Source organism: Anopheles merus, chromosome 3L, assembly GCF_017562075.2.
Source record: "Anopheles merus strain MAF chromosome 3L, AmerM5.1, whole genome shotgun sequence".
Taxonomy (NCBI): Eukaryota; Metazoa; Arthropoda; class Insecta; order Diptera; family Culicidae; genus Anopheles; species Anopheles merus.
The window spans coordinates 17959676-17984814 of record NC_054085.1 but is presented as its reverse complement, the minus strand read 5'-3'; the positions used below and the strand labels follow the sequence as shown (position 1 = coordinate 17984814).

Here is a 25139-nt window from a genome sequence, read left to right as displayed (position 1 = left end):
CAAAATGATGAGGCTGAGGTGTAGGCAAAAGTCGCTACAATATATGTGTTTTGCATAAATAAAACTATGCTGTGTGTCTACTCCATCGGTATTACTGAAACATTACTGACAACAGGACGGTCCAATGGTACAGTCGTCAACTCGAACGACTGAATAACATGAACCTGTCATGGGTCATGAATAACCCGTCGTGGGTCATGAATAACCCGTCGTGGGTTCAAGCCTAGAATGGACCGTTCCCACGTAGCAAGGATTGACTATCCGGTTGCGTGGTAATGAATTATGTCTTGAAAGTCTGTGCAGTAGGACGCGTAGGACGTTACGCCAAATAGAAGAAGAATAATAATTACTAGCAACACATGAGTCTTTGGAGTATTCCAGGATTTTACTAAATCATTGTCAAAACACTTGCAATACAAAACTTAAACCTCTACCCTTACACTTCTACCTAGATGGTAAAGCTTAAACCAAAGCCCAATGTTGTGGCCAATTTTGTGCCTTTGGTTTGTTGTGTGATGGGATTGCGATTTTTAAATATCATTTTATTCATTTACATTTGTTGTTAATATGTCTTCTACTAGTTTTGTTTCGCGAATAAGACGTTGAAGCATCATATGCCGTCAAAGTATCAGTGTAAAGTGATTTACCCAATAAGATACAGAGCAAAAACCTTAACAGTGCCATTTTGCCCCGCTTTTCCCTATAACAGAAACTAAAATAGGTGACAAAATCTTATATTTTGATAATTTTGTCCGTTCCTTCTGCTGTCCATAATGTTTCGCTTGTTCTTAAAACTGATCTTTAACCAGAAAAACACATAAAATCATCCATTACTGTCCATAACCAAACCCTGGTGGAATACATTAATTCACACAAGTCAATAAAAACCAAAAAAAAAAGGGTCAATTTGTTGTGCTTCTAGACAACGCACGGCTAACAGTAGTCGATAGGGAGCACTCTTAAAGGAAGTAACGTGAACAAACAGAAAAGAAATCACATGCCAAACGGCGGTCAACCATACGGGACGACCCGCACCGGCACCACATTCGAATCGTGCCCCAAAGTGAAAGGGTTTCACCCTGCCCTCCCCATCCCGCCTTAAACCATCATTACAATCGAAGCGCGCCCGCGGTGGCGGTTTATGTGTCAAAGGGAATGTGTCACTCCGACAGGCAACAGACGACGAATCTGCGAATCTCCCAGGACAGCACACCGGTCGCCCCAGCCACTATAGACTATCGATCGACACTAATCTGGCTAAGCTTGCTGTGTGTGTGTGTTTTTTATGCTTTCGAACGAGAGCACGCACACATGGTTCGGCCTGTCTGCCCGATTGGTACTTCAATAAAATCTCGCCCGGGTAGCAAGGTTGGGTAGGAATTTTAAAATCAAATTAACCGAACGCTAAGCCGGGCGGAGGGGTAATTGATACGTTTGCGCGAGACCCTTAAATCCGCTTACTGGCACTGTGTAAGCTCTTCTAATCTCTCGTTCCCGTCCGTGCGACCAGTGAAACAATTGCTTTTAATTACAATCGATATTATGAAATAACGCGCCGGACTTTCAGTATTTAAAATGGTGTGAAAATGCCTCTTTCATAAGCATGGCCCGCAAGGGACTGGCACCAGCGCTCCCGAACGGTTCACGCTCTTTACCCCACCTGCTAACGAATCCGCTCCTTCCCTCCGATGAGATAATTGCGAAACAATTTGGAAAGGATTTTGTTTTTCTTCTGTCGCTTTGCTTAGTAGCCCTTGTCTCGCCTTGCCGCCTGCATCTATGCAATCAAAAGGCAAGGGCACAAGCGGCAGCCTCAGGGAAGAGAAAAAAGCTTAACCCGAGAGGCGCAAAATACGCCGAATCGTTTATCGTTTCCCGCTAATGGGTGTTAATTAGATTAGCGTGCGATATTTCCCTTAGCAGCAACACTAAGACCCGAACCTGACCCCTCCCCTTTCCTTCTCTCCAGATGCCAAACTCGTAGCGGATGACCCGGAGGCAGTGGCGAAGGGTGACTACGCGTTCGACAATCCCGCCTTCCGGACGGAGCAGCAGACGAACGGCAGCAGTGGCACCGCCACCACCGGCAACGGTATCCCGCCGCCCGGCGCCAAAACCGGCTCCTCGTCGTCCCCGCTCGATCCGAGCTGGTCCTCGAAGCAGAACACGATCGAAAAGCGCAAAACCGTCGACGACAGCTACGTGAATGTGAGTGTGGGGAAAACATTCCAATTGCCAATGCGGATTGTTTTTCTCTGACCGCCTTTTTTTCTTCTTCTTTTCTGCATGCTTCCACAGGTGACGGCACCACGGCTCGTGTCGCTGCGCGGTTCTGACTTTACCGGGCTCGGTGTCGAGGTGTACGGCGGGCTGAAGGAAGGCATCTTCGTGAAGAAAGTGATGCCCCAGGGACCGGCCGCTGGCATCGTAAGCACAGGTAGGGACAGCATCACACGCAACCCGTGACATCAGCAATTGCAGCCTCACGAAGAATGGAGAATTGAGTGCAGCGTTCGTGTGCCCCTTTTTTGCAGCCCTCAAGCTCCATTCATATTTTAGCGTATGTAGTTTGCAACAAACAGACAAACCCGATAAAAGGGGGGGGGCACAACAAGCGCAAAAAGCAAGCAACAAAATTCTACAAATATTTTCCCAATCTACTCGGGACACTCTAATGTTTGTCACGTTTTGGGGGCCATTGCGCGAAATGCGATATGCGCGCGTTCGACACGGCAAAAGACAACAAAACCCCGCGGCACGAGATGGAATGTTTAACTCCCCTCCGACGTCGTCGTCGGACAATATTAGTTCTACGGTTTGGTAACACCTCCCGCCCGGACTGGTGCGTTATCTTCCCTTTGGTCCCAAAACAACCCTTGGGACGGTGGTGGTGCTGACGTCATGGAAGAGTTGGTGCCTCGTCGTGCGTGGGTAATCTAAACCCTGGGATTGTTTTCCTCCGTGGCTTTTTGGGGTGCGCATTAAGTGGACAAAAATGTGATCTTGCCGCGGGGTACTTATGCAAGAGGTTTACAGCACAGCTGACAAACACAGTTCCATTAGTGTGTTTGTGGTGGATAGTGATTTGAATTAACCTGCTTCCTTTTTTTGTGAATGAAATAATGCAACTAAGTCCTCTCATATCGCTCGTTTTAAATACACTTTCAAACGCAGCAATTAAAGCGAACGACTATTGGGTCCCAAATACAGCTGTTTTGTGGTCTGTCCCTGTCCCACAATTTTGTTTATCTCAAATATCCACCCGTAACTAATTGCGCTTGGTTGGCCCTGTCGGCCGGCATTCATTTCGTTTCACCAAAAAACCCCGGCAAGTGCATTGCACGGTTCAATCAATCGCTTCTAATCCAATTTTGCCCTTCCCGGCAGGCGAGAGAGATCGGTTAATTCGATCGTTAAAGTGGTCATTGCGGTGTTGCGAAACCGGTCTAAAATGCTAAGAGTCGGTCGGTCGGTCAGACTCTCCCTCTTCCAGCAAAGCAGTTTGGTAAAAATGCTTACCCTCTGTGTGTGTGAAGTGTGGCTGAAACCGGTGGCTTTTGGGGTTTGCCGGTTTTGGCTCAAACCTCATGGACTGGTGACCTTCGAACCTGTGTGTTTATGTTGTGCGTGCCAGTCGGTTGCACGACTAACCAGGGTTTTGCGCAACATGAGTTCGAAGTAAACTAATAACGACGCAGCAGCAGTAAAAAACGCATAAATGAACTGTGGGACTTGACACGCTGGCTAGAAGAGATTACATTTTGGGGGGGTGGAATTGTACGGCAACTGCTCGCAGCAACTTGTTGTGAGAAAAGCTGTTTAAACGCAACTGTCAGTTGTGGGGTGTCATAAGCGATTTAATTTAGAAGAAGAAAAAAAAATTAAAATGCATTTTTAGGTTTGAAACCTTGGTCGCTGATTGTATGTGACCTGATTTGGCGCTAAAAATTAATTCGTTTTTTACCCCCATTCCATTTTAGGTGACAGAATAACGAGCATCACGATAGACTTCCGCCACATCGTGCAGGAGGACGCAATGACCATCCTCAGCTACGCCTCGCCCTACAACGTGCAGCTGGAGCTGGTGAGCGGCACGAAGCCGATCCTGCCGCAAACCCAGAGCCCGAAGCCGGGCCACCACCAGAGCCTCACGCATCCACTGTACCGTTCGAGCAGTCAGTCCGACCTGAACACGGTAAGCAGCGCTGCGCCAGCGCACAGAAACCCGCCTAAAGCTATGCAACCCGCAGCACACCAATGTTTGTTTACACACTTTCTCACACATTCCACAGATTGAGCGCAACTCCCGCAAGAAGCTGTTCCCGAGCGAAGATGCGTCCCCGCTCAAGATGGACATCCGGGCGGGCAGCCCCACCAACAATCAGCCCCTCGCCACCGTGCACAAGGAGAACGAGCGGGAGCCGAAGAAGCACTCCTTCAAGCAGCAGATGCGCGAGATGATTGAGGAAAAGTTCCAAACCAAGCAGCCGGCGGACGTGGAGCGGAAGGGTTCGAGCGGCAAGGGCGACGAGCTGGTAGGTGGTGGTGGTGGCAAGAAGACGGGCCACAAGTTTGGCATCCGTGTGTTTCCGCCCTCCGTGAACGATAAGCTGTTCGGCAGCAAAAGCCCCACCAAGATGCAGGCGGACAACGAAAACAACAGCAACATCGAGAAGAAAGAGTCGGAGGACAGCAGGAAGGAGGTGGAGGGCGAGATGCACCCACCGTCTCCGCCGCCGGTGGTAAAGAAGCGTACGAAGGCGGCCGGTGACCACCACGGTGGCAACAAGCCGGACGTGGTGGTGATGATGACGGGCCAGCCGGAGGGCGACGGTGGCGAGTTCCAGCGCCAGAACAGTCTCACCTCGAGCGGGATACGGCGGGATGCGGCCGGCATACCGCAGGAGATGCCCAGCTTCATGATGCAGGCGGCTAACGCCGCACGGGACAATCGCAAATCGACCGGCGGCACGCTGGACGATGGCAAGCGCAAGGGCAAGGCACCGCCCCGTCCACCGGTGGGCGAGTCCGAGCTGGACGAAAGCACCGTCACGGTCGACACGAACCTGAGCAGCATCGATGGCGGCAGCCGGACGATGCTGATGGCGGATGTGCCGGATGCGCGCGCTTCCACCGCCCTGCCGCGCATGAACTTCTCCGACAACTTTGCGGAGGAGGTGCTGAACTGCACGATCGACAGCATTAACGGGATCGAGCAGTTCGGGGAGACGGGCCCGAGCAACAGCTCGACGCCGAAGAGCGACCGGAAGCTGACGTCCTCGCTGACGGAGAGCGAGCTGGTGATGCGGTCGGAGGCGATCGATAATGGTGAGTTTTTGGTGGCAGGAAGGGACACGACTGTGAGCTCTGAACTAATGTTGGCTTCGTGTTACAGAATCCGACGTCGAGCAGGAGCAACACAGCCGTCGGCAGCAGCCACCACCGACGCCTCCGCGTCGCGATGGCAACAAAATCGAGCTGAACGCGGACGACATTACGGTGCATCGTAGCTCGCCGAGCCCCGCGCCGGACAGTAGCAGCAGCATGGAGCAGGAGGACGAACGGGACAGCGAACACGAGGAGGACGAGGGCAACCGGCGGACGGCGAGTTTGGGCGATCTGTCCAAGCTGGAAACGACTGGAAACGAGTCCAACTCGACCACCAGCAACACGCTCGAGCGTGCCCAAAGCCTCGAGATAACGGGCGACGTCGTAACGGTGGTGAACGGCAACACCGGCAACGGCATGGGAGAGCCAACCGTGGTCGACGCCGGGCGCAAGCGTAAAATCTCCACCGAAATGCTACTGGACGGTGGTGCGGTCACAAACGAACCGGGGCTTAACTCGCTGCAGCGGCACCGGCTGAAGGGTGCCTCGGCTTGGGGCAATCTGGAGGATGCGATCAACTCGGGCGAGCTCCTGCCGAACGGTGACAGCGCCCACGAGGTAACGGTCAAGCAGAACGGGTACACCGAACTCAACCAAGCGGTCATCGTGGCGGAAGCGCCGAAAAACCCACCAACCGAACCGCAGGAACCGCGGGAAGAGCACATCTCGCTGACGACGATCAGCATGCTGGTGGACCACCACCACCAGCAGGAACCGGACACGAACATACCGGACGATGTGAAGGTGTCCCGCTACCCGTTCGGCAGCCTGGAGCGCCCCAAATCGGACGTGCTGAAGAAGCTGCTCGGCCAGAAGGAGGAGCTGGAAAACACGCCGTCTGTGTTCATCTCTGCCGACGGGGGTGAGAGTGTGGTCAGCACGATCAAGATCGAAGCGGCGGGCGGTGAACCGATCAGCCTGACGCTGATCAATCCGGCGGACGGTGTGGACAATGGGCAGCCGTCGCCCGTGTTCACCAGCAGTGGCACGAACGGCGTTAGCAGCATCAACATTTCCTCCAACGAGCCCGCGTACAGCGTCCCGGCGGGACCGATCACACTGAACGGTGGTACGGGTGGTGGCGTGACGAAATTTTCCCTCACCGCGGACAACATCGTCACCATCACGACGGCAATGGAAGGCGCCGGCGGGTCGGAATCGCAACCCTCCTCCATCGTGATGATCGACGATGAAAAGCTCGACTTTAGCCTGCAAACGCTGGACGATTTCGATGATCCGCTGGACGACACACCGTCACCACCGCCGCCGCCACCCCTACCGCAGATGGAGTACGGCGGGGACGCGCTGAATGGGCAGGCGGATGATGCGCCGGTTGTGCCGCAGCCGGTCCCGAAAATGCCCCTCTCGAATGGAGTTGCCACAGAACCACCGCAACCGCCACAGCGCAACTCGATCGGCCTTGCTCGACGCGATAGCAATGGCCCCACTGCTGCTCCCCTCACAAATGGCGGCTTTGTCACGGAAATCACACTGAAGGCACCGGAACCGCCGACGGCTGCGGAGCGGGTGGTAGTGCCGGCACAGAACGGTACGACCGCACCCGCACCTCCCCCGGTTGTTGCCAGCAAACCCCCGATCGTGACGAAGAAACCACCCAAGCCGGACACGAAACCAACGGCCAACAGCAACGCCACCATGACGACACCGCCCTCCCGGATACCGGTCGAGCGGCGCATGTCGAGCGAGCATGCCGCCGGTGGTGGTTCACTGATCCCGCGCAACACCGAGATCAAGTTCAGCACGGCCACGTACGAATCGTCACCACCCTCCACCGTCACCACCACCTCAACCGGTGGTCCGAAAACGCCCCAGCGCGGCGTCGACCAGATACGCTCCACGTTCGAGCGGTCGAACTCGCGCACCGAAATTCCCGTGCTGATCCGGCGCACCTCGATCCCGTCGATCAATCTGTCCCCGTCGGCGGCGGCGACCGGCGGCTCGATGAGCAACCTCAGCACCAAAGTCAGTCCCTCCCGCATACCCGTGTTCAACTCGAACGGCTCGAAGAACGGTGGATCGCCCCCACCGGCCCAGAACGGGGCAGGTGGCCATCACTACAACGGCGGCGGGGGGCTGCTGTACCGAAGCAACAGCAACAGTTCCATCAAGAACAACAACAACAACAACAACAACAACAATCTGGTCAACAACAAGGTGTCGGTTAGCATCACCTCCATCAAGAACCAGTCGAAACATCCGAGCGGCAAATTCTGAGGTGCCGGAGGAGAAGCTCTTCTTCTTCTCCTCTGCTGAGGAATGATCCGATCCGTCCAGTTTGAATGAATGCGTCTGTGTGTGTGTGAATGTGCGAATGTGTGTTTGAATTTAGGAATTATTTGTTTGTAAACTTGATTACGGTAAATACCTGGCGTGGTGTGTGTGTTTGAATGAGGTTCAATCGAAGGAGTTTTTGGGAAGAATTTTTGTTGGTTTGTTTCGTTACCCGGACGACGCGACGACTCTCTCTCTCTCTCTCGCGCGACAGCAGCCTGCATTGGGAGCGGGCGGGCGCTCCGGACATCTTTACTAATCTTATGTTTGGCCATATTATCACGTATATATATATTCCTGTTATTATCATTTCCCTCACCCATCCCCGCGATCGGATTTTTTTTCTTCACGCTTAGGAGTTAGTGGATAGTTTTAGTCGGTTAAGTTTAGCAATTGTTAAGTGGGGGAGACCGCCAGGCAGGATAGAAACAGACGGAGAGGAGAATATTAAATCATCGTACCATTTTTTGAAATCCGCTCAACAACACTTGGTGTTTTGAGGGCGATCGCAAAAGGGAGCAAGGAGCGCGTAACATTTTGAGTGTATTTGCTAGTTTTGTTGTATGTATCTTTTAACAAAAGGGTCCGACACCGTGTCCCAATCACCCCATTCGGTGGTGTTTTTGGAACTTGGTTTGTTAAACTGTTGAAGTGACTTACCCATTATTTAAAATATAGGCTACAAACCCATCCGTTGAAAGGCATCGCCAGAGAGCTGATTCTTCACATTCCGGATTCTACCAGAATCTTGTTCGGGCGCAGCAGAGAGTAGGATAAAGCAAATAGAAGCAGAAAAACAGGTTATCATTAGTGGAATATGTTTAGCAATTTTACAATGCAGACTTACTTATCGTCTTTCTCTCTCTCTCTCTATACACCAACCAGTACGATTAGCGAGAAGAGAGGGTAAACCGAAGATGAATATTTCAACTGAAAATGCTCAATAATCAACACAGAAAAATGCTCTGAGAATGGAAAGCGTGAGCTTCCATGTGGGAAATGAAAGGGCATCGCATTGAAAAGACGATCAAATCTGGACCAAATCCCCCGTACGCAATGTGCCTTTCCCTCTCATCCCATTCCCATCATTACCACAGTTCGGTCCACTACCAATAATAATAATAATAATAGTAGTACACAGCAATATCTACTTTATATTTACATTAAGGTTTGATAATAGTGTTTAAAAAAAAGAAGGAACGTTAGTATTGCTTTTGTGCATATTTTTATTCGCAAACTGTTTCTGTTAAGAGGGCCACAAAGCCACAAGCAGCGCAGCTCGGTTCGCGCGACATTTATTGCAGGCAGGCAAAAACAAGCAATGTTTTCACATGTTAATAAAATAAAATAAATTTGTAACATAAAAAATGGTGTTTTCTTTTACAAAAGAAATTGAAACTGATTTTTTTTTTCGGCAATGGTAGCGCACGCAAGCAAAGCGAAATATTTTTTGGTTTTCGTTTGAGGCAATAATAACAATCAGCGGCGGGGACACGCAGGGCCACGTTGTCGGCTCGGGGAAACCCGAGCGCGCTCTCAAGGGTAAAGCGATCGCGCTGGCTCCGTCCGTGTCGTAAAACTTTTTATTACCTTACAGACAGACCACGCTGCACACAGCGAACGCAGGCGTGTACTAAAGGGCGCGAACGCCGATCGGCACAAGAATTGCCAGCCAATATGGGTAAGGACGGATAGCGAGAGAAAGGAAAACAATGCTCAGCATTCAGAAGATGGTGGCAAACAGATGTTTTTCTTTCTCTCTCTAAGGCTAACACACGAGAAAGGCAATATGTCCGGGCGCTCATAAATAATGCTTCGAAAAGCAAAACGCATATTATTACCACACACCATCGTGCCTATTGGGTATCGGGTCCCCGCGAAGCGGTCATGGAATTCCCAAGGATGTGGTTTGACGGACCCGGCAGTTCCAATCCAATAAAACAGCATGTTTTTTGTCGAAGGAAACTCTTTCATGGTTTCTTCATAGAGCAATAAAATCTGCATTGGCCTCAGCCGCGAATACGACCAACTGTGTTTAATTGCGAAGAAGTCCAACATTCAACAACTGCAAGAATTCACCAATCTCGAAAGATAAATGAATCTTCAAAAATTTCATGTTTCCATTAAAACTTATACATCTCCAGGGGTTTATGAAGCTTTAGGGATGTATGATTTTATAAATATTTTGATTTTGCACGATCCCACCTAACAACAACATACCCGTCGTGGATTCAAGCCTCGCATAGACCGTCTCCCCGTAGCAAAACAAACGATGCGGCTGCGTGGTGCTTGCAAAGAAGTCTTGAAAGTCTGTATAGGGCGGCATCAGTACGTAGGTTGTTACACCAAGAAGAAGAATAATGAAAAGCGTAAGCTCTATGAATCCTTGGTGATTAATGAATCCCTTGAGATTCATGAATTCTTAGAGTTTCGTGAATCTTTCGAGACATATAAATCTTGAAAATCTTGATTTTTTTCTAGATTCATGAGAGTTACGCAATTTATGAATCTTTGGAGCTTCACGAATCTATTGAGATTCATGAGTGTTACGAAATTCTAGAATCTTTGGAGATTCATGAATATTCTTTGCAACCGAAATTCAGATTCATTGAATCATTTAAAAGATTCATGGATCTGAATCAGAATTACCCAACACTAAACAGCACACGGAAACAGATCCCACACATTCTTACATTATCGCAAAAAGTTCATTTTATTCGATTTCGCTCATATATAAACGTCTCCACAGTTCGTTTGCAAGGTCACAACAATATGCCTTTTGAAGTCCACTTTGGATTTGTAAGATGTTCCAAAAAATATGTAAAATAAAAGTAGTAAAAACATTTAAAAAAAAACCTACGCTAACCTCACGTATATAATATGTAGGGGAATTTTGTCGATTCCTAATTCTGGAATGGCCACCTCTAAGCGCAGTCTACGAACATGTGTGTGTGTGTGTGTGTGTGTGTGTGTGTGTGTGTGTGTGTGTGTGTGTGTGTGTGGTGTGTGTGTGTGTGTGGTGTGTGTGTGTGTGTGTGTGTGTGTGTGTGTGTGTGTGTGTGTGTGTGTGTGTGTGAGCGGGATGTGCAACGATGAATGTAAGCTTCAAAAACAAATCTATCCAACTCGATAACGGTAAGAAAATGTAGAAACAATGCTTAGCAACTAACGTACATCTCTCGTTTCCCTGTTCTTTGTATTACCCTGAGATGAGCGGTAAACGATACACTACACATTACAAAATTCTGGCACAATTGCAGAGCTATTCTCCGTCTTTGTATCTTACTTACGAACAATAATAACTCTGGCTTAGAGCTTCGAATTACTTGTCAGCAATGTGTAGGGAGGGAGCGCGCGCGTGGAAGGAAGAACTGTATCGATTGAAAATAAAGCGCAAAAAAGTAAAAAAAAAAGTAAGAAACAGGGGGGGAGGGGGTGTTGGGGTGTGTTTAAAACTTAATGAAGGACACCCTCGCTCTCCTTCTGTTGCTTCCGCCTTTCAGGGTTGCAGATGAAATGGTAATTCTTCGCGTCTCTAATTAGTAGAGACGGATCGATAATAAAGAAAGATGAAACAGTAATTTAATGAATATATGAAAAAAATCATCTCTCTCTCTCTCTCTCTCTCTCTCTCTCTCTCTCTCTCTCTCTCTCTCTCTCTCTCTCTCTCTCTCTCTCTCTCTCTCTCTTTCTCTCTTTCGCTGACTCTCTATAGATAATAGAGGCGGCCTTCCAGCATATGGTGGGGCTGGTTATGGATGAACTGCGAAACCAGGAACGCGAGCTTGTGGGCGTACTGGCAGACGGCCGGTACGGCGACCGAACCGCACCAGTTGTAGTACAGATGGGTCTGCTTCGACGTGTACACCTGCAGCTGGTCCGGCTTGAGCCCGCTCTCGTCGAAGATCACGTTGTACGAGGTCGGGGACACCGTACCCTGGCGCACCGTTTGCGAGATAAGGAAGAAGTCGGTTCTACGAACAAAAACAAAGCCATTAACACACACACACACCTTTGGTACGCGACGCCTCAAGCACCTTACCTTTCCGGCAGCGTGACGATATCGTCCACCACCGTGCCGGGCGGCGGGTTGCGACCCCCGTCGAACAGGCGCGTGTTGATGCGCTTGTTCACCACGATCACCGACAGCTGCGACTTGAACTCGTTGTTCTCGTACACCCGCGTCAGCTTCTCCTTGATCGCGCGCACCTCGTGTTCGACCACGTGGCCGAGCTGACCGTCGCCGACGCCGTCGCGGTACACGAGGATGCGGCGGGGCAGCACGCCCTCGCCGAACTGCTCCTGGTACTTGCGCAGCGCCTTCACGATGTTGCTGGACAGGAAGCTGGACAGCTCCTCGCCCCGCTGGTGCCGCTCGATCACCGAGAAGTACTTCGGCTCGATGTGCTTGGCGGCGTACATCGTCGCGACCAGCGCACCGTACGAGAGCGACTTGTCGCTCGCGTCGTGACACACGTCGAACCCGACCACCATCACGCTGCTCAGCGGATTCTTCACGATCCACGGTATGCCGCCGAGCTTGCAGTTCAGCTGTATCATCACCTTGGTCGCGATCGTCAGCAGCGCGCGCAGGTTCTGATTCTTCGGCGTGATCGTGCGCGCCTTTATCACCTGGCACGGGAGCGGCCGGTCGACGCAGCACTTCTTCTTGATCGCCTTGTACCGGTCGGCCCGATCGTTCGGCACGATGCACATCACCAGCTGCGGATCCTTGTTCATCAGCTCGTTGATGGCGTTCGTGTAGGACGCGCCCGAGTCGTTCTGCAAATAGAGGCTATTGTGGCGGAGGGGAGAATAACATAGGCGTTACCCAAGCAATAAAGAGAATGAAGCGTGCAACTTACATCTGCGGCTGTGCCACCTTGAAGCCCATCCCGTTCGAGACCTGCATCATCGCACCGACAAAGTCCCGCGTCAGCTGCTCCGCCTTGCGCTCGCACACGATGAACCAGCGCTGCAGCGGCACCGTCTTGAACATGTGATTGTTGCGGAACGCCTGATTCCAGTCCGCTTCCGGGCCGGCCGGCACGCCGCCCCCGTCCGCCCGGAACATGATCGTCTCCTGCGCCAGCAGGCGGGCCGGCACCTCCACCAGGCGCCGGTCGAGCTCGGTCTTCCAGAACGTGAACACCTCCCGGCTGGCCGGCGTTTCCTGCAGCCGCTCGTTGAACCGCTGCAGCCGCTCGATGCGCTTGTCCGCCCCGATGCGCGTCTGGTCCGCGATGCTGCGCATCAGATTGAAGTCCCGCCGCATGTCGTCCGTGATGCCGGTCAGCCGGCACAGCTCCGGCACGAGCAGGATCGGGCCGCTCGCGCCCGACCGCAGCATGCGCTGGCTCGGCGTCGACACCAGCATGGGCTGCTTCGGGTCGCGGATCGTAATGTTGTACGCCTTGCGGTAGTACTCCATGAAGGTGATGTTTTCGCCCTCCCGGCTGGTGAACGACGACGACGGCGTGGTGTTAAAGTCGACGTCCGTCACCTTGTACGACTTCTGGTTGTACGTGCACATCACCTGCGAGCCGACGACCATCTTGACGAAGTTTTCCCGGAACGCGCCCGGCTGCCGCTGCATGTTCTGCAGCGTCTTGTACACCGTGTCCGTGCGCATCACCCGGTGCGTGATCTCCACGCACAGCAGCACGTCCTTCTCGTGCTGCCGGATCGACGTCACGTACCCGGGGAACAGCTCCAGCCCGTACTGGGGGATGGAGATTTTGGCCAGCGGGTCGAAGTAGTACCGATTGATCGGTAGCAGCTTCAGGCTGCCCATCGCCTGCCGGTGCATCAGGTTCAGTATGAGGAACGCCTTCTCCGACGTCATGTCGACCGTGCCGACGCGCCGTATGCGCAGCTTGTACAGCAGGTCGGTGCGCGGGTCCTTCACCTGCACCTCGACCTCGTCCTGCCGCAGCTTGTTGTACAGGAACAGCATCGTGCCGTCGAAGATGTACGGCCCGAACAGCGGGCCCTGGGTGCGGAGCAGCGCATGCACCACCCGCTGATCCTCCACCACCGGATCGAAGTCGATGCGGTACTGGAAGATGACGCTGTCCTCCTTGCGCGTCAGCCGGAAGTAGTTCGTCTTGAGCAGCAGCTTCGTGCCGAGCGTGCCCTGCTTGGACGGTGCGTTCGGCAGCCGGGTCACGACCACCTCCGGCACGTAGCGCGATCCGCGCATCGCACCCCGCCCCGACGGCCCATCGCCGGCCCCTGCTCCGCCACCGTTGCCGCCGCCGCGCTGTGCCACCGGCACGACGGATCTGGTGGATGGATCTCCATTTCCATTGCCGTTGCCGTTGCCATTGCCGTTACCGTTGCCACCATTTCCGCTAGCGCCTGCTGCTTCCTGGGGGCGGTCGGAAACGTACGGTGGGCGGGAGGGACCACCGCCCTGCTTCCAGTTCGGCTGCGCACCGCTGCCGCCGGGTCCGCCACGTGTTCCGCGACCGCGTCCACGATTGGGCTGGTCCATTCTGTTCGGATGCTACACCTTTAACGATAAAAAAAACGACACCGTTAATAGTGTGAGTGCAAACAATTCAAAATGTATGAACGGATCATTAAAGTGTAAAGCAAAACTCTAAACCTACAAAATTCGAAATGAAACGTCGCTTTCTGTTTTAACGCTTTTCTGCAGAATCAGCATTTCAATGCAGACTCACTCAAAGACAGGAAGTGGCGAGTGTATCTTCATGGCAGAAATGCTTATTTTTGTGAAGCTTCTTTCCTGCAGAAGGCAGGACGACGTTCTCGATAACGGATAAAAGATGGCGCGGGTCTTTCTCAACCACACTGAGGAGTGGGGTCTTCGTCGGTGGGAAAAGCGATCTGCTCCACCAGGCGAAAGGAAGTGGGGAAGCCAGAATATCGCCGGATCATATTACCCACTCGAAATTGTTCTCCCCAAGGCCCAAAGCCTCGCACAGCTTCAATGTTCTCCGCCCGCAACAGCACCCACACCAAGGATCGGGAAAATGCTGATAAGAAAAATAAAACAGCGTACCCTAACTCCACATACAGCACCACCACTAACCCATACACACCACTTCAAAGCCGGCAACGTCCGGCAACAGAACGTGCTCAAACACGCGTTGTGTATGTGTGTGCGCGAGCGCGCCTGAACGCACAAAGAATCGAATTTCGTCCACACAAAAAAGGGAGCCATTTTCTACGAAAGCCAAACACTGCTGCGCATTGGCTAGCCGTGTAGATCCCGGTAATGTAGATCGCAAATGGGCTTGCCTGATGAAATACGGCAGAAGACACGGCGGACTCTCCAAGGCGAACCACCACCACCATCACGTCGCCCGCCGCGCATCAAACATTGCTCCATGTCTAAAACAGCTTTCTGCATGTTCAGCAAAACCATTTCTGCTGATCTGTTCGGGTGCGTTCCTCCACCCTCTACGTGCCTGTCTACGTACCTTTTCCGCCCGATATTTGCACCGTTAGCTGACGATCACTGCACTCCAGGAAATCCTCTTGATTGCAGAACGTAAGTAAAACTGAATGAAAACTAAGGATTATCGGGGATGCTTTCTTCGTTTGCACAATACACACGTTTTCTCTTCTTTGGGCTCTCGTATCACACGCGTTGATATTGCCGCATGGCATACGGGGGTGGTCGCACGTCCGCTTCCTACAGCTCAATGAACGATTCTGAGGAAAACATTTCAATGCGGGCTGTCGCTGGTTGTCCTGAACACTTTGGAATGATCGTGTTTTGGCAAACCTCCCCAATCGACGCATTTTTTTTGACAGCAGACGCTTGAAACGTCTTACCACGGGACAGTGTTCTCCGTCCATTAGAATCTGTCCTATAGCTGAGCAAAGTTTTGTAGATGAAATATATCAAACATTTTGTAATTTGTATTCACTCGAAATTTATCTACAGTGTTATCTTTACACTACACCCATTTAAATATGTGTTTACATATTTTTTTAAATTCCAAATAACCATATCTGAGGAGTCATTTGTTAAATCCCAGATAACCATTGTGGAAGTGTGCGCTACCGGACTTCTATCTTTTGCTTTCGCTCCTGCGGGCTTTTGGGCGTGCCTGAGGAAAAATCAAAATTGTTTGTTTCTGAAGTATGCGTTTTCAAACTGACACCTGCAGCGGTTGTCAAATTCCATACCTTTTTCAAAAAAACGCCCCAAATAGCCAGAATTGCTTAAGCAGCTCATTTTGGCACGCTAAAGATCGCTGCTCTAATTCGCCTTTTGCAGTAGATAAACAGCATCAAAGTTCTATGTGGGTCTTTCAAACAGCGCCTAAGCAGCTTCCTTATGCCACGATGCCAGGTATTATTTTTCTTTGTGTTTTATTTTCAAGCAAGCGTCATCGATAAAATAAACAACAAGATTTGTTTCGTTTAAACACATATGTATATTTTTAAATCCTTTGTATTGATGAATTACACAAAATTTTACACAATTTACTGATAATTCACAATCACTTCACTCAATATTCATTCTTCAATTAACGTATCTAACTTGTGCAGCAGCAATGAGATTATTGCCGGCGTACGTCTTTGACACTTTGACAAGAGCCACCTTGAACCGATGTCATGCATTAAAAGCTATAAAGTTCCACCAAGTTCGGTACCCTTTCTTAACAAGCCTTCAAGTTCCACCATGAACCCTACACATAGTGCTAATCAGCCGCAAAGTTCCAAAGAGTACCATGTGCCTGTTAAAAAGCTCCATAGTTTCGCAAAGTACCGCTTCATCTCTTAATCAGCCCCAAAGTACGACATGGGAACGATTTTTCGTTAATCAGCCCTAAATCAGCTATAAAGTACGAGCTGGCTATTTGGGGCCACTGGGACCTGAGCGCCACAGATTAAGGCTTAAACGGCTGGATAATCCAATATCCATATAAAAAACGAAAGTTCCATTGCTTCACTGGTTTGCTCAATAGATGGCGTTTTATAACTCATTATTATAAAGTTTTCCTTTTCTTACAGTCTTTTTCGCCTAACTTTATCAAATCGTGGCCTATATACCCTTCAAACATTCCGAGCAAAAATCTATATGAATGGTCGTGTGGTCAGATACGTGGATTTCAACACCAACGATCATTACTCAAATGTCACTTTCTCTAGTTTTGATGATTCTCTATGATGATACTATTTCTAGCGATGCATAACTTCAATGCGAAATCATACAACAGTACAAAGGGAAGGAGAAAGCTCTCAAAGTGAAGAAAGCTCTGTTGTATGAGTATCCCATCAACAGATGGCGCCAACAGCTTTTTTTGCTGCTTTTAGAATACATGAGTCGTTTGCCGTCTGCTAAACGAAGTATATTTATAATTCGTTTAGATTGATAGCTTGAGCCGTTTTGAACCCGTTTAGTAGTATTTAAGTGTAGTTGTGGCACTTGAGAGAGCATTAAAAAAAATCTAGCGCCATCTGTTGGTGGTTTACCCACCGATAAACCGACGTGACACTTCGAACAAAATGAGCTTCAAAAGTTGTCTCCTTATTTCAAATGAAAATACGTTAAACACTAGCGCCATCTCTATAATGATTCGCTTACTACACTGACACAGAGAAGAAACTGCTTAATCCCCTTTTTGTTTTTCTTCGCAAATTCTTATGCGTATTGTTTTATGTAGTTCTCACATGTTTTGGATTGATTTAGAAGCTTATAAAATGATTTTCCTGGGTGTTTTGTCCAATAATTCTCACAAAATCGTGCCTCACACTTCCTTCGCAATTTGTATTTAGAAAAGTTGTTTACATCGAAGCAGCAGTGAACAGAGCTTACTTTGACAGAAGTGTTCGCCTCACTGGTAAAGAACTGAGAGTACAGTACCACCGACAAACCGACATGACACTTCGAACAAAATGAGCTTCAAAAGTTGTCTCCTTATTTCAAATGAAAATACGTTAAACACTAGCGCCATCTCTATAATGATTCGCTTACTACACTGACACAGAGAAGAAACTGCTAAACCCCCTTTTTGTTTTTCTTCGCAAATTCCAATGCGTATTGTTTTATGTACTTCTCACATCTTTTGCATTGATTTGGAAACTTATAAAATGATTTTCCTGGGTGTTTTGTCCAATAATTCTCACAAAATCTTGCCTCACACTTCCTTCGCCATTTGTATTTAGAAAAGTTGTTTACATCGAAGCAGCAGGGAACAGAGCTTACTTTGACAGAAGTGTTCGCCTCACTGGTAAATGACAGTACTTTCGTGTGGGACACTTTTGTAACGCCAGTGTCATGTCGGTTTGTCGGTGACAGTACTTTCGTGAGGGACACTTTTGTAACACCAGTGTCACGTCGGTTTGTCGGTGGTACCACTCCTCGCTTTTATAACTTTTCCATTCTTTCCGTGAAAAGCTATACTAGTCAATAAAGCTGTCAAATCCTGGGGAAATAGAGCGTAATTGTTAGTGTAATTTTAGTTTTAAACATTTTGCAAAGTTTTTTTCAAAATTTTAAATCCACCGAAAAAGCAATAAGACGTTACCCACAATGGACGACACCGTGAGCCAACCGTTACGAAACGGTGTTTCCGTTGCTATCCCGGCTGCGTAGCTGTACCCCATACAGTGGTATTGCAACCAACTCACCTCATGACATTTGCTTGCGTATTCTTTCTCGCTAGAGTGAGCGAGCTAGCTATACTACTGACGTCACGCTATTTGCAGGAGGAACACAACACCACCACGGGGTACGACTGCGGAACATGCGTTTTATCACGTTCTAGCGAACTTTTTCCTCACTTCTCTAGCAATCCGTGACTGTGTAAGTTGTGCGTAGAGCAATACTGTGGCAAAACCCCTCCACTGCAAGTGTGAAAATCTTTTCAATCACTCCCAGAAAAATCGTATTCGTGCGCTTCAAATCTTCATCCATCTTTCGGATTCACCGAGTAAGTATGGCGTTGCGTTGTTTTGGGACCAAAATTTTCATCGCGAGCGGGCCAAAATCCGTCCATTTTCGTCACAATTCCTTTCCGTTGAGATTAGCAGCAGCACCCTGCCAGATGGTGTTGGTGGTAGTGGTGAATGGCAGACGTGGTAGGTCTCACGTCTTACTCTTGCCAACGAATCACCCCTACGCTGGCTCCTGCTCCTGCACGTACGAGCAGGCTGAAAATTTTGCATTGTGGCCTATCATCATCCATCCATTACCCCGCCCCCTGGCTGGTTAGCTGCCTTGTTGCTACTGCTACTGTGTGCAGCCTGGTGGTGGTGATGGTCCTCTCTGCGCCTACTTGCGTAATGAAAAAATACGGCCCCGATTTCGGAAACCCGTTCCAAGGGACACGGAATTGGGTATTGAAACGTAGCCGAACCCTTCGCCTGTAGAGAATCGTTCCCATGCGAACCTTTTCCGTTCACCCCGCGATGGTGATAAGGGAGGCTTTTTTTTTGTTCGAACTCCAATCGCCATATTTTTACCCCCGTCCCCCCCGTCCCCCCATCGGTCTGTGGATACTAATACATCGGCAGATTTTGCACCGTGGCGAACTTGTTCTGCTGCAGGTCATGTTTTTTTTCTCTTCGACGAGATCCAGACCAATAATCCTTTCGCTGATTAAGGGGCTAAAAATTAGTTCGTTACAATGGAATGGACAAAAAATGACTACGTGACACTTTACATAATGTAGAAAAAAAAAAAAAATGGGGGAGAAACGCGTCCAAATTATCTTGTAATTTAATTTTGGTTCCCCTTTTTTACCTTCTCTCTCTCCCTCTCTCTTTTATGTTCTTTTTTCTACAGACATATTACGTTTTCATATTACCGTGTGTGCTTGTCGGGGACACAACCACTTTCCGGACGCACGTAGTTGTGAAAAATTCTTAGCCAAAGCTGCTCCAGTTGGCAGGTTTGTTCAACCGACGTCGGGCACCGCGCACACCCTTCACCCCCGTGTCTCGTGGAAGTGTGACGAAGCTGCTGAAGTTTCGGTCCCCCCAACTGTACCCCCGTACCCTCACACACCGTCGGCAGCACATTTTGTGTCCACTGATTAACACGAGCAAGGATCGCCTGGAGCGGCGCCTATCGTTTTATATGACTTTAGAAAGCGTACAAGGTAAGTGCAATTTGTAAATATTTTTTTAGTTCTTTTTCATGCTAAACATGTGTGTATGCCTTTGATGCCACGACGGCATCATGTGGGAATGTGTTTAAAAGAAATTTCCAATCAAAGGTTTTAACCATGTTGCTCCCTCAATGTCTCTGTTAGTATATATTATTAATGATTTATTTGTTTTATTTTTTGTGTTTTGTTTCCTTTCTACAGAAACACCAGCACTCAAAGAGGCACCGCTTTCTCCCATATTAAGGAGTTCCAGTGGTACGACGTGCATGATTTCTCATAGAAGCAGTAAAAGTCATAGGTACGTGCCATTTTTGTGTTTCTATACAAACCACACACACACATACACCACCACGGAAGGAAGAAAGAGAAAGAGCACGCGTTCTCATTCCAAACACATTCTCTCTTTCTCTCCTTTTTTTCGCCCCCCTCCGCGCACTGCCCCGGCAGGACTTCAAAATATTCTAGCAATAGACACCGGAAATTACAACCGTTCAGAGAAACGTGAAAACACTCTGCGCGACATCCTCTAGGCATCTGTAAAAAATTAATTTAAAAATTGTGTTATTAAGAACCATCTACTTGTACTTCTGCTACTACTAAAATTTGCGCCAAAAAAAAAAAAACAAAAAATTAAAAAAAGAGGACAACCAGCACACACCGTGTCTCGCTCGTGTACCGCTGAGATCAATCGCGTATGCTAAAAGCAGCGGTTTTTGGCGGTCCCGGTGGCACCACAGACTGTGTTAGGAACGGTGTGAATGACAGACGGTGAGAGAGACAGAGTGGCAGGAAAAAGGTGATTATTGCGGTCGCATTTATATAAATCTAACACACCAAACCTAAACACCACTGTCCCTGTCGTGCACTGAAGACGTGAAAACCGACAGCGAAATCTGCGGTGCAATAACGACAAAAATTTAAATTTTTGAAAAGATAACGGAGTGTACCGCATTTCTGGCTAAGTTGAAACGCTCTGCTACCAGTAATACGCATTGTCAGTAGAAGTCATTTGTGAAGTGGAACTAAAAAAGCTGCTTCAATTCCCTTCAAAAAGAACGGGTCACGTGGTCGAGGGCAATAATTCCCGAATCTAAATCAATCCTTCCTGAAGCTTAGACTTTTTAGTTTTTGAGTTTGAGTTTGAGTTTACTTATTTGTTTTGAGCATTTCCTTTCTTGCCTTCCCGAACGAATCCCTCCCCACTACTAACGTTTATGTTGTTTGTGCGAGTAGCTAGCGCTAATTAATTATTATTGTTTTGTTATTTCATTTTATTTTTTGTTTCCTTTCGTATGGCATTATAATACCCGTGTGCCCATCATGGCGATCGCGTGTTGACGAACGAATACGCCCCTCCCCCCTGCAGCGTGTTTAGAATCAAAGCCCCACCCGGAAAGTAGCGAAAAGCTCCCGAGAGTACAGTTTTTGGAAGTCTGTAGCCGCGCGTTTGAAAAAGGACTGTGACTGATCGTTGAACAAAATAGTCTCAATCAAGAACGAACCCCCGGCGTGAGTTCGAGAGTGTTGAAAAAATCCTCTTTAATCCGGTGCGAATCCCGAAGCCGCTAATTTTCAAACATCCGACCACCCCGGCCACCACCAAACAACAAAAAATTCTACAAATGCTTTTGCTAGCAACCACCGCCAGCATTCGATTGGAACGTGAAAACGCCGCCATTGACGCCAATACCGACGTGTTGCTGGTGCAGCAGTGCCGACGCACAACCACCACCACGACGACCGTCATCCGTCCGATCAGCAACGATCGTCGCAAAGAAGCACAGATGAATTTGGCCAGCCAGGAGCAACAGTGGTTTCGCTAAGGTGTGTGTGAGCGTGTAAGCCCTCCCCGAACATCGTAGAACCATTCTCGCCAAGACGACGACGACGACGATTCGCGATCCAACGCCACACCGCATGTTGTCACGTGTTTGCCTTTTGCGCGCGTTCCCGAGGAAGAAGCTTCTTTGCCTATGAAGTAGGAAAGAGAGGAGGGTTGATGAACCACTGCTGCGAAGCTGTGTGTGCAAACCCGGAAGTGCTGCTGGTCCATGTGCTTGAAGCAACATTCACTTGTTGTGCCAGGGAAAACACGCATATCCAACACGAGGATATCCGCCGCTGTCGCTAACTGTGAGGAAATCATCGCTCCTTTGTCGTGCTCGCGTCCAAAACTGAGTGGCTAAGGTAAGCGATTTTTTTTGTTGTTGTTGGTAGCAGTGCTGTAAAATGTTATGAGAATCACGTGATAATCACACCCGAAAACAATGAACATATCTGTGGAAGTTTGAGGTTCATTGCTGGTACTCAATGAAAGTGAGTCATGGCATGCCGAACGCGACGTGCGAGTGCTAGCGTCAATCCCGATACTCTGACTGACAAGCTGACCTTAATGCCGTCGCAGGCATAATCATGATTTTTTCTGGCTCTAAAAAGTGCTGCCAAATGCCATCGTTTTAGTCACCGGCACTCAAGACTGAAACGAAGTTCAAGTCAAATTCACTTTTGCAAAATGTCACTGACATAGTCATGACAAATTCCGGCTGAAACAAAACTATGTCAGCGTCACTAGCTCTACTGTTATGATCAGATGTGAGACTCAAACAGTTGTTGCGACTATCACATACTTGGTGAATTTTTGTTTACCACCCAACTCTTGGTCACTCACTCGGTCACGACATTTTCTGTCGGTGATAATCACAACATTCTTGAAATATACTTGGCGTGTGGTCCCAACAAAATGCGCATACTGTCTCGCTCTATCTGGTTTGATGGTCTGTCGAGTCGAGCAGAGCGAGAAAATATGGTCATTTTGTTGCTTGGGACCATACACACGCACCGCTTATCTCCCATGACTATCGTGATAATCACTGACAGAAAATTTAGCGGCCAAGTGACTCACCAAGAGTTGATTGCGCAAAATGTCACCAAGCATGTGATGGTCGCAACAACTGTTTGAGTCTCATGTCTGATCATCACAGTAGAGCTAGTGACGCTGACATGATTTTGATTCAGTCAGAATTTGTCATGACTATGACATTTTGCAGAAGTAACCACAGTAAAAAAAAGTCATGACAAAATGACTGATCTAGCGAAGGTCGCGATGTAATGGTCACATTAATCGTTTTGAGTATCGCCTCTGCTCATCACAATTGAGTACGTGACGCGCTGGCATGAATTTTGTTTCAGTCAGATTTTTTTTATGACATTGACAGTGACATTTTCGCACTGCTTGGTTGGTGCAAGTTAATAATTTAAATTTAATTCTTTATTTTGTTTGCCTTTCTGCAGCTGTCTAGCGTTCTGTGAAGAACTGCGTGTCAAAAAAGAGTTTTCGTTGACTTCATCTCTATCTTGCCTGTTGGTCGATACAAGAAGCAAAAATGGCTACCGTGAACGTGAATCGCAATGTGACCGACATCTTCTACCGGTACAAGATGCCCCGCATCAACGCGAAGGTAGAGGGTAAGGGAAACGGCATCAAGACGGTGATCGTGAACATGGCCGATGTGGCGCGCGCGATCGGCCGCCCGGCAACCTACCCGACGAAGTACTTTGGCTGCGAGCTGGGAGCTCAAACGCAATTTGACCATAAGGTAAGCGACATTGTGTGGCTTGTTGCATGAGTTTCACATTAATTAACGCAATTCATATGATTGGCAGAACGAACGCTTCATTGTGAACGGTTCGCACGATGCGGCCAAGCTGCAGGACCTGCTCGACGGGTTCATCCGCAAGTTTGTGCTGTGCCCGGAGTGCGACAACCCGGAGACGGATCTGATCGTCTCGTCCAAGAAGGGTACGATCTCGCAGGGCTGCAAGGCGTGCGGCTTCCACGGGCCGCTCGAGGTGAACCACAAGGTGAACACGTTCATCATCAAGAACCCGCCGAACGTGAACCCGGCCAGCCAGGGCGCGTCCCTGACCGAGGGCAAGCGCAGCAAGCGCACCAAGAAGGGCGAGAACGGCGACGACTCGACGGCCGGGCTGAACACCACGGCGAACGGCGGTGGTGAGAACGGCACCAACGGCGAGCAGAACGGCGACGCCGACTCGCCGAACGGGTCGATTGCGGGCGGCGACGTGGACGACGTGAGCTGGACGGTCGACACGTCCGAGGAGGCGGTGCGGGCCCGCATGCAGGATCTGACCGACGGCGCGAAGAACATGACCGTGTCGGACGACTTCGACAAGACGGAGAAGGAGCGGATGGACATCTTCTACGAGCTGGTGAAGCGCAAGCGGGACGCGAACGAGCTGGACAACGTGCAGGTGCACAAGGAGCTGGTGACCGAGGCGAGCCGGCTCGACATCCAGTCGAAGGCGACGCTCGTGCTGGTGGAGCTGCTGTTCACCGCCAACATCACGCAGGAGGCGCGCAAGTACCGCAACCTGCTGCTGCGCTTCACGCACGAGGACAAGAAGGCGCAGAAGTACTTCATCGGCGGGCTGGAGCAGACGATCTCGCTGCACGCGGACAAGCTGATGGACAAGGTGCCCGGGCTGCTGAAGCTGTTCTACGACAGCGACGTGCTGGACGAGAAGGTCATCCTCGACTGGTCGCAGAAGGTGAGCAAGAAGTACGTCTCGAAGGAGATCGCGGCCCAGATCCACGAGCGCGCCAAACCCTTCGTCCAGTGGCTGCAGGAGGCGGAGGAGGAGGAATCGTCCGAGGAGGACGACGATTCGGAGGTCGAGATCGAGTACGACGACCGGGCGAAGGTGGACTCGCTGCGCAAGGAGCCGGCCAAACCGGACCCGAAGAAGCTGGCCCGCGCCTCGCTCGAGGAGGATGACGAGGATGGCGATGATCTGAACATTGATGATATCTAAGGGACAGACTAGCGCGATTTCCCCCACTCTTCGGTCGGTTGCACATCTCCCTTTCTCTCTCTCGCTGCGCCTGCTTCTTTGCTTTACCGGTGCGTGCGAGTGTGTGTTGGTGGACCGGAAGGTGTTTTTTCGCCTTTCCTTCCTCACACACATCACCGTCGCCGTATGCATTGTTTGCTTGAATCACGCGTTTATCAAAGAATTTTAATATAAGTTTTTCACCCTTTCTTTGGGTCTCGTTCGTTGTTGGTATGAACATATCTAAACGACGGTTTGAAATACTTTTTCGCTTTTTCATGATTTTAGAATCATCGCTAGAGGGGCATGATGTTTTGTTTTATTCCCTACTCTCATGCAGTGTTTATGTTTTTTATTTCTTTCTTTTGGTTTTCATCGCTTTATCCATCCATTTATCCCGCCAGCCCGCGGTTTAGTTAGTGCAGGTGGGGTGTGTGTTGGCGCAATGCTGGCGATTATCGATAAAAAGGAAACAAACAACGCATGTAACACATGTCGATTCAAAAACAGCAA

The 25139-nt window shown here is 49.5% G+C and overlaps 3 protein-coding genes across 7 annotated transcripts in view; 2 read left to right on the top strand and 1 right to left on the bottom strand.

Moving 5' to 3' along the window:
* LOC121598243 overlaps nucleotides 1-9035 on the top strand; it is a 59046-nt gene extending 50011 nt beyond the window's left edge. For all 4 annotated transcript variants that reach the window (XM_041924806.1, XM_041924802.1, XM_041924805.1 and 1 more), the window contains exons 3-7: nucleotides 1970-2208; nucleotides 2299-2437; nucleotides 3981-4195; nucleotides 4293-5328; nucleotides 5396-9035. In XM_041924806.1, the coding sequence (XP_041780740.1) occupies nucleotides 1970-2208; nucleotides 2299-2437; nucleotides 3981-4195; nucleotides 4293-5328; nucleotides 5396-7623 (3857 nt within the window). In that variant the 3' untranslated portion in view covers nucleotides 7624-9035. The remainder of the gene's footprint in view (nucleotides 1-1969; nucleotides 2209-2298; nucleotides 2438-3980; nucleotides 4196-4292; nucleotides 5329-5395) is intronic.
* A 1334-nt stretch (nucleotides 9036-10369) lies between these two features.
* Nucleotides 10370-15434, bottom strand: LOC121599557 (protein aubergine-like). The gene is made up of 5 exons (XM_041927434.1): nucleotides 15265-15434; nucleotides 15129-15209; nucleotides 12546-14194; nucleotides 11723-12475; nucleotides 10370-11654 (listed from the first exon to the last, which is right to left on the bottom strand). The coding sequence occupies exons 3-5, from the start codon at nucleotides 14174-14176 to the stop codon at nucleotides 11390-11392; spliced, it is 2649 nt and encodes an 882-aa protein (XP_041783368.1). The 5' UTR covers nucleotides 14177-14194; nucleotides 15129-15209; nucleotides 15265-15434; the 3' UTR covers nucleotides 10370-11389.
* Nucleotides 15435-18438: 3004 nt separating this feature from the next.
* Nucleotides 18439-24889, top strand: LOC121598768 (eukaryotic translation initiation factor 5). 2 transcript variants are annotated; one of them, XM_041926041.1, is made up of 7 exons: nucleotides 18439-18596; nucleotides 19451-19766; nucleotides 19977-20073; nucleotides 20223-20571; nucleotides 21142-21962; nucleotides 23067-23371; nucleotides 23439-24889. In XM_041926041.1, the coding sequence occupies exons 6-7, from the start codon at nucleotides 23159-23161 to the stop codon at nucleotides 24606-24608; spliced, it is 1383 nt and encodes a 460-aa protein (XP_041781975.1). In that variant the 5' UTR covers nucleotides 18439-18596; nucleotides 19451-19766; nucleotides 19977-20073; nucleotides 20223-20571; nucleotides 21142-21962; nucleotides 23067-23158; the 3' UTR covers nucleotides 24609-24889. The 2 variants fall into 2 exon arrangements, with proteins under 2 accessions (XP_041781975.1, XP_041781976.1); XM_041926042.1 differs by lacking the exon at nucleotides 20223-20571.
* The last annotated feature ends 250 nt before the right edge of the window (nucleotides 24890-25139 follow it).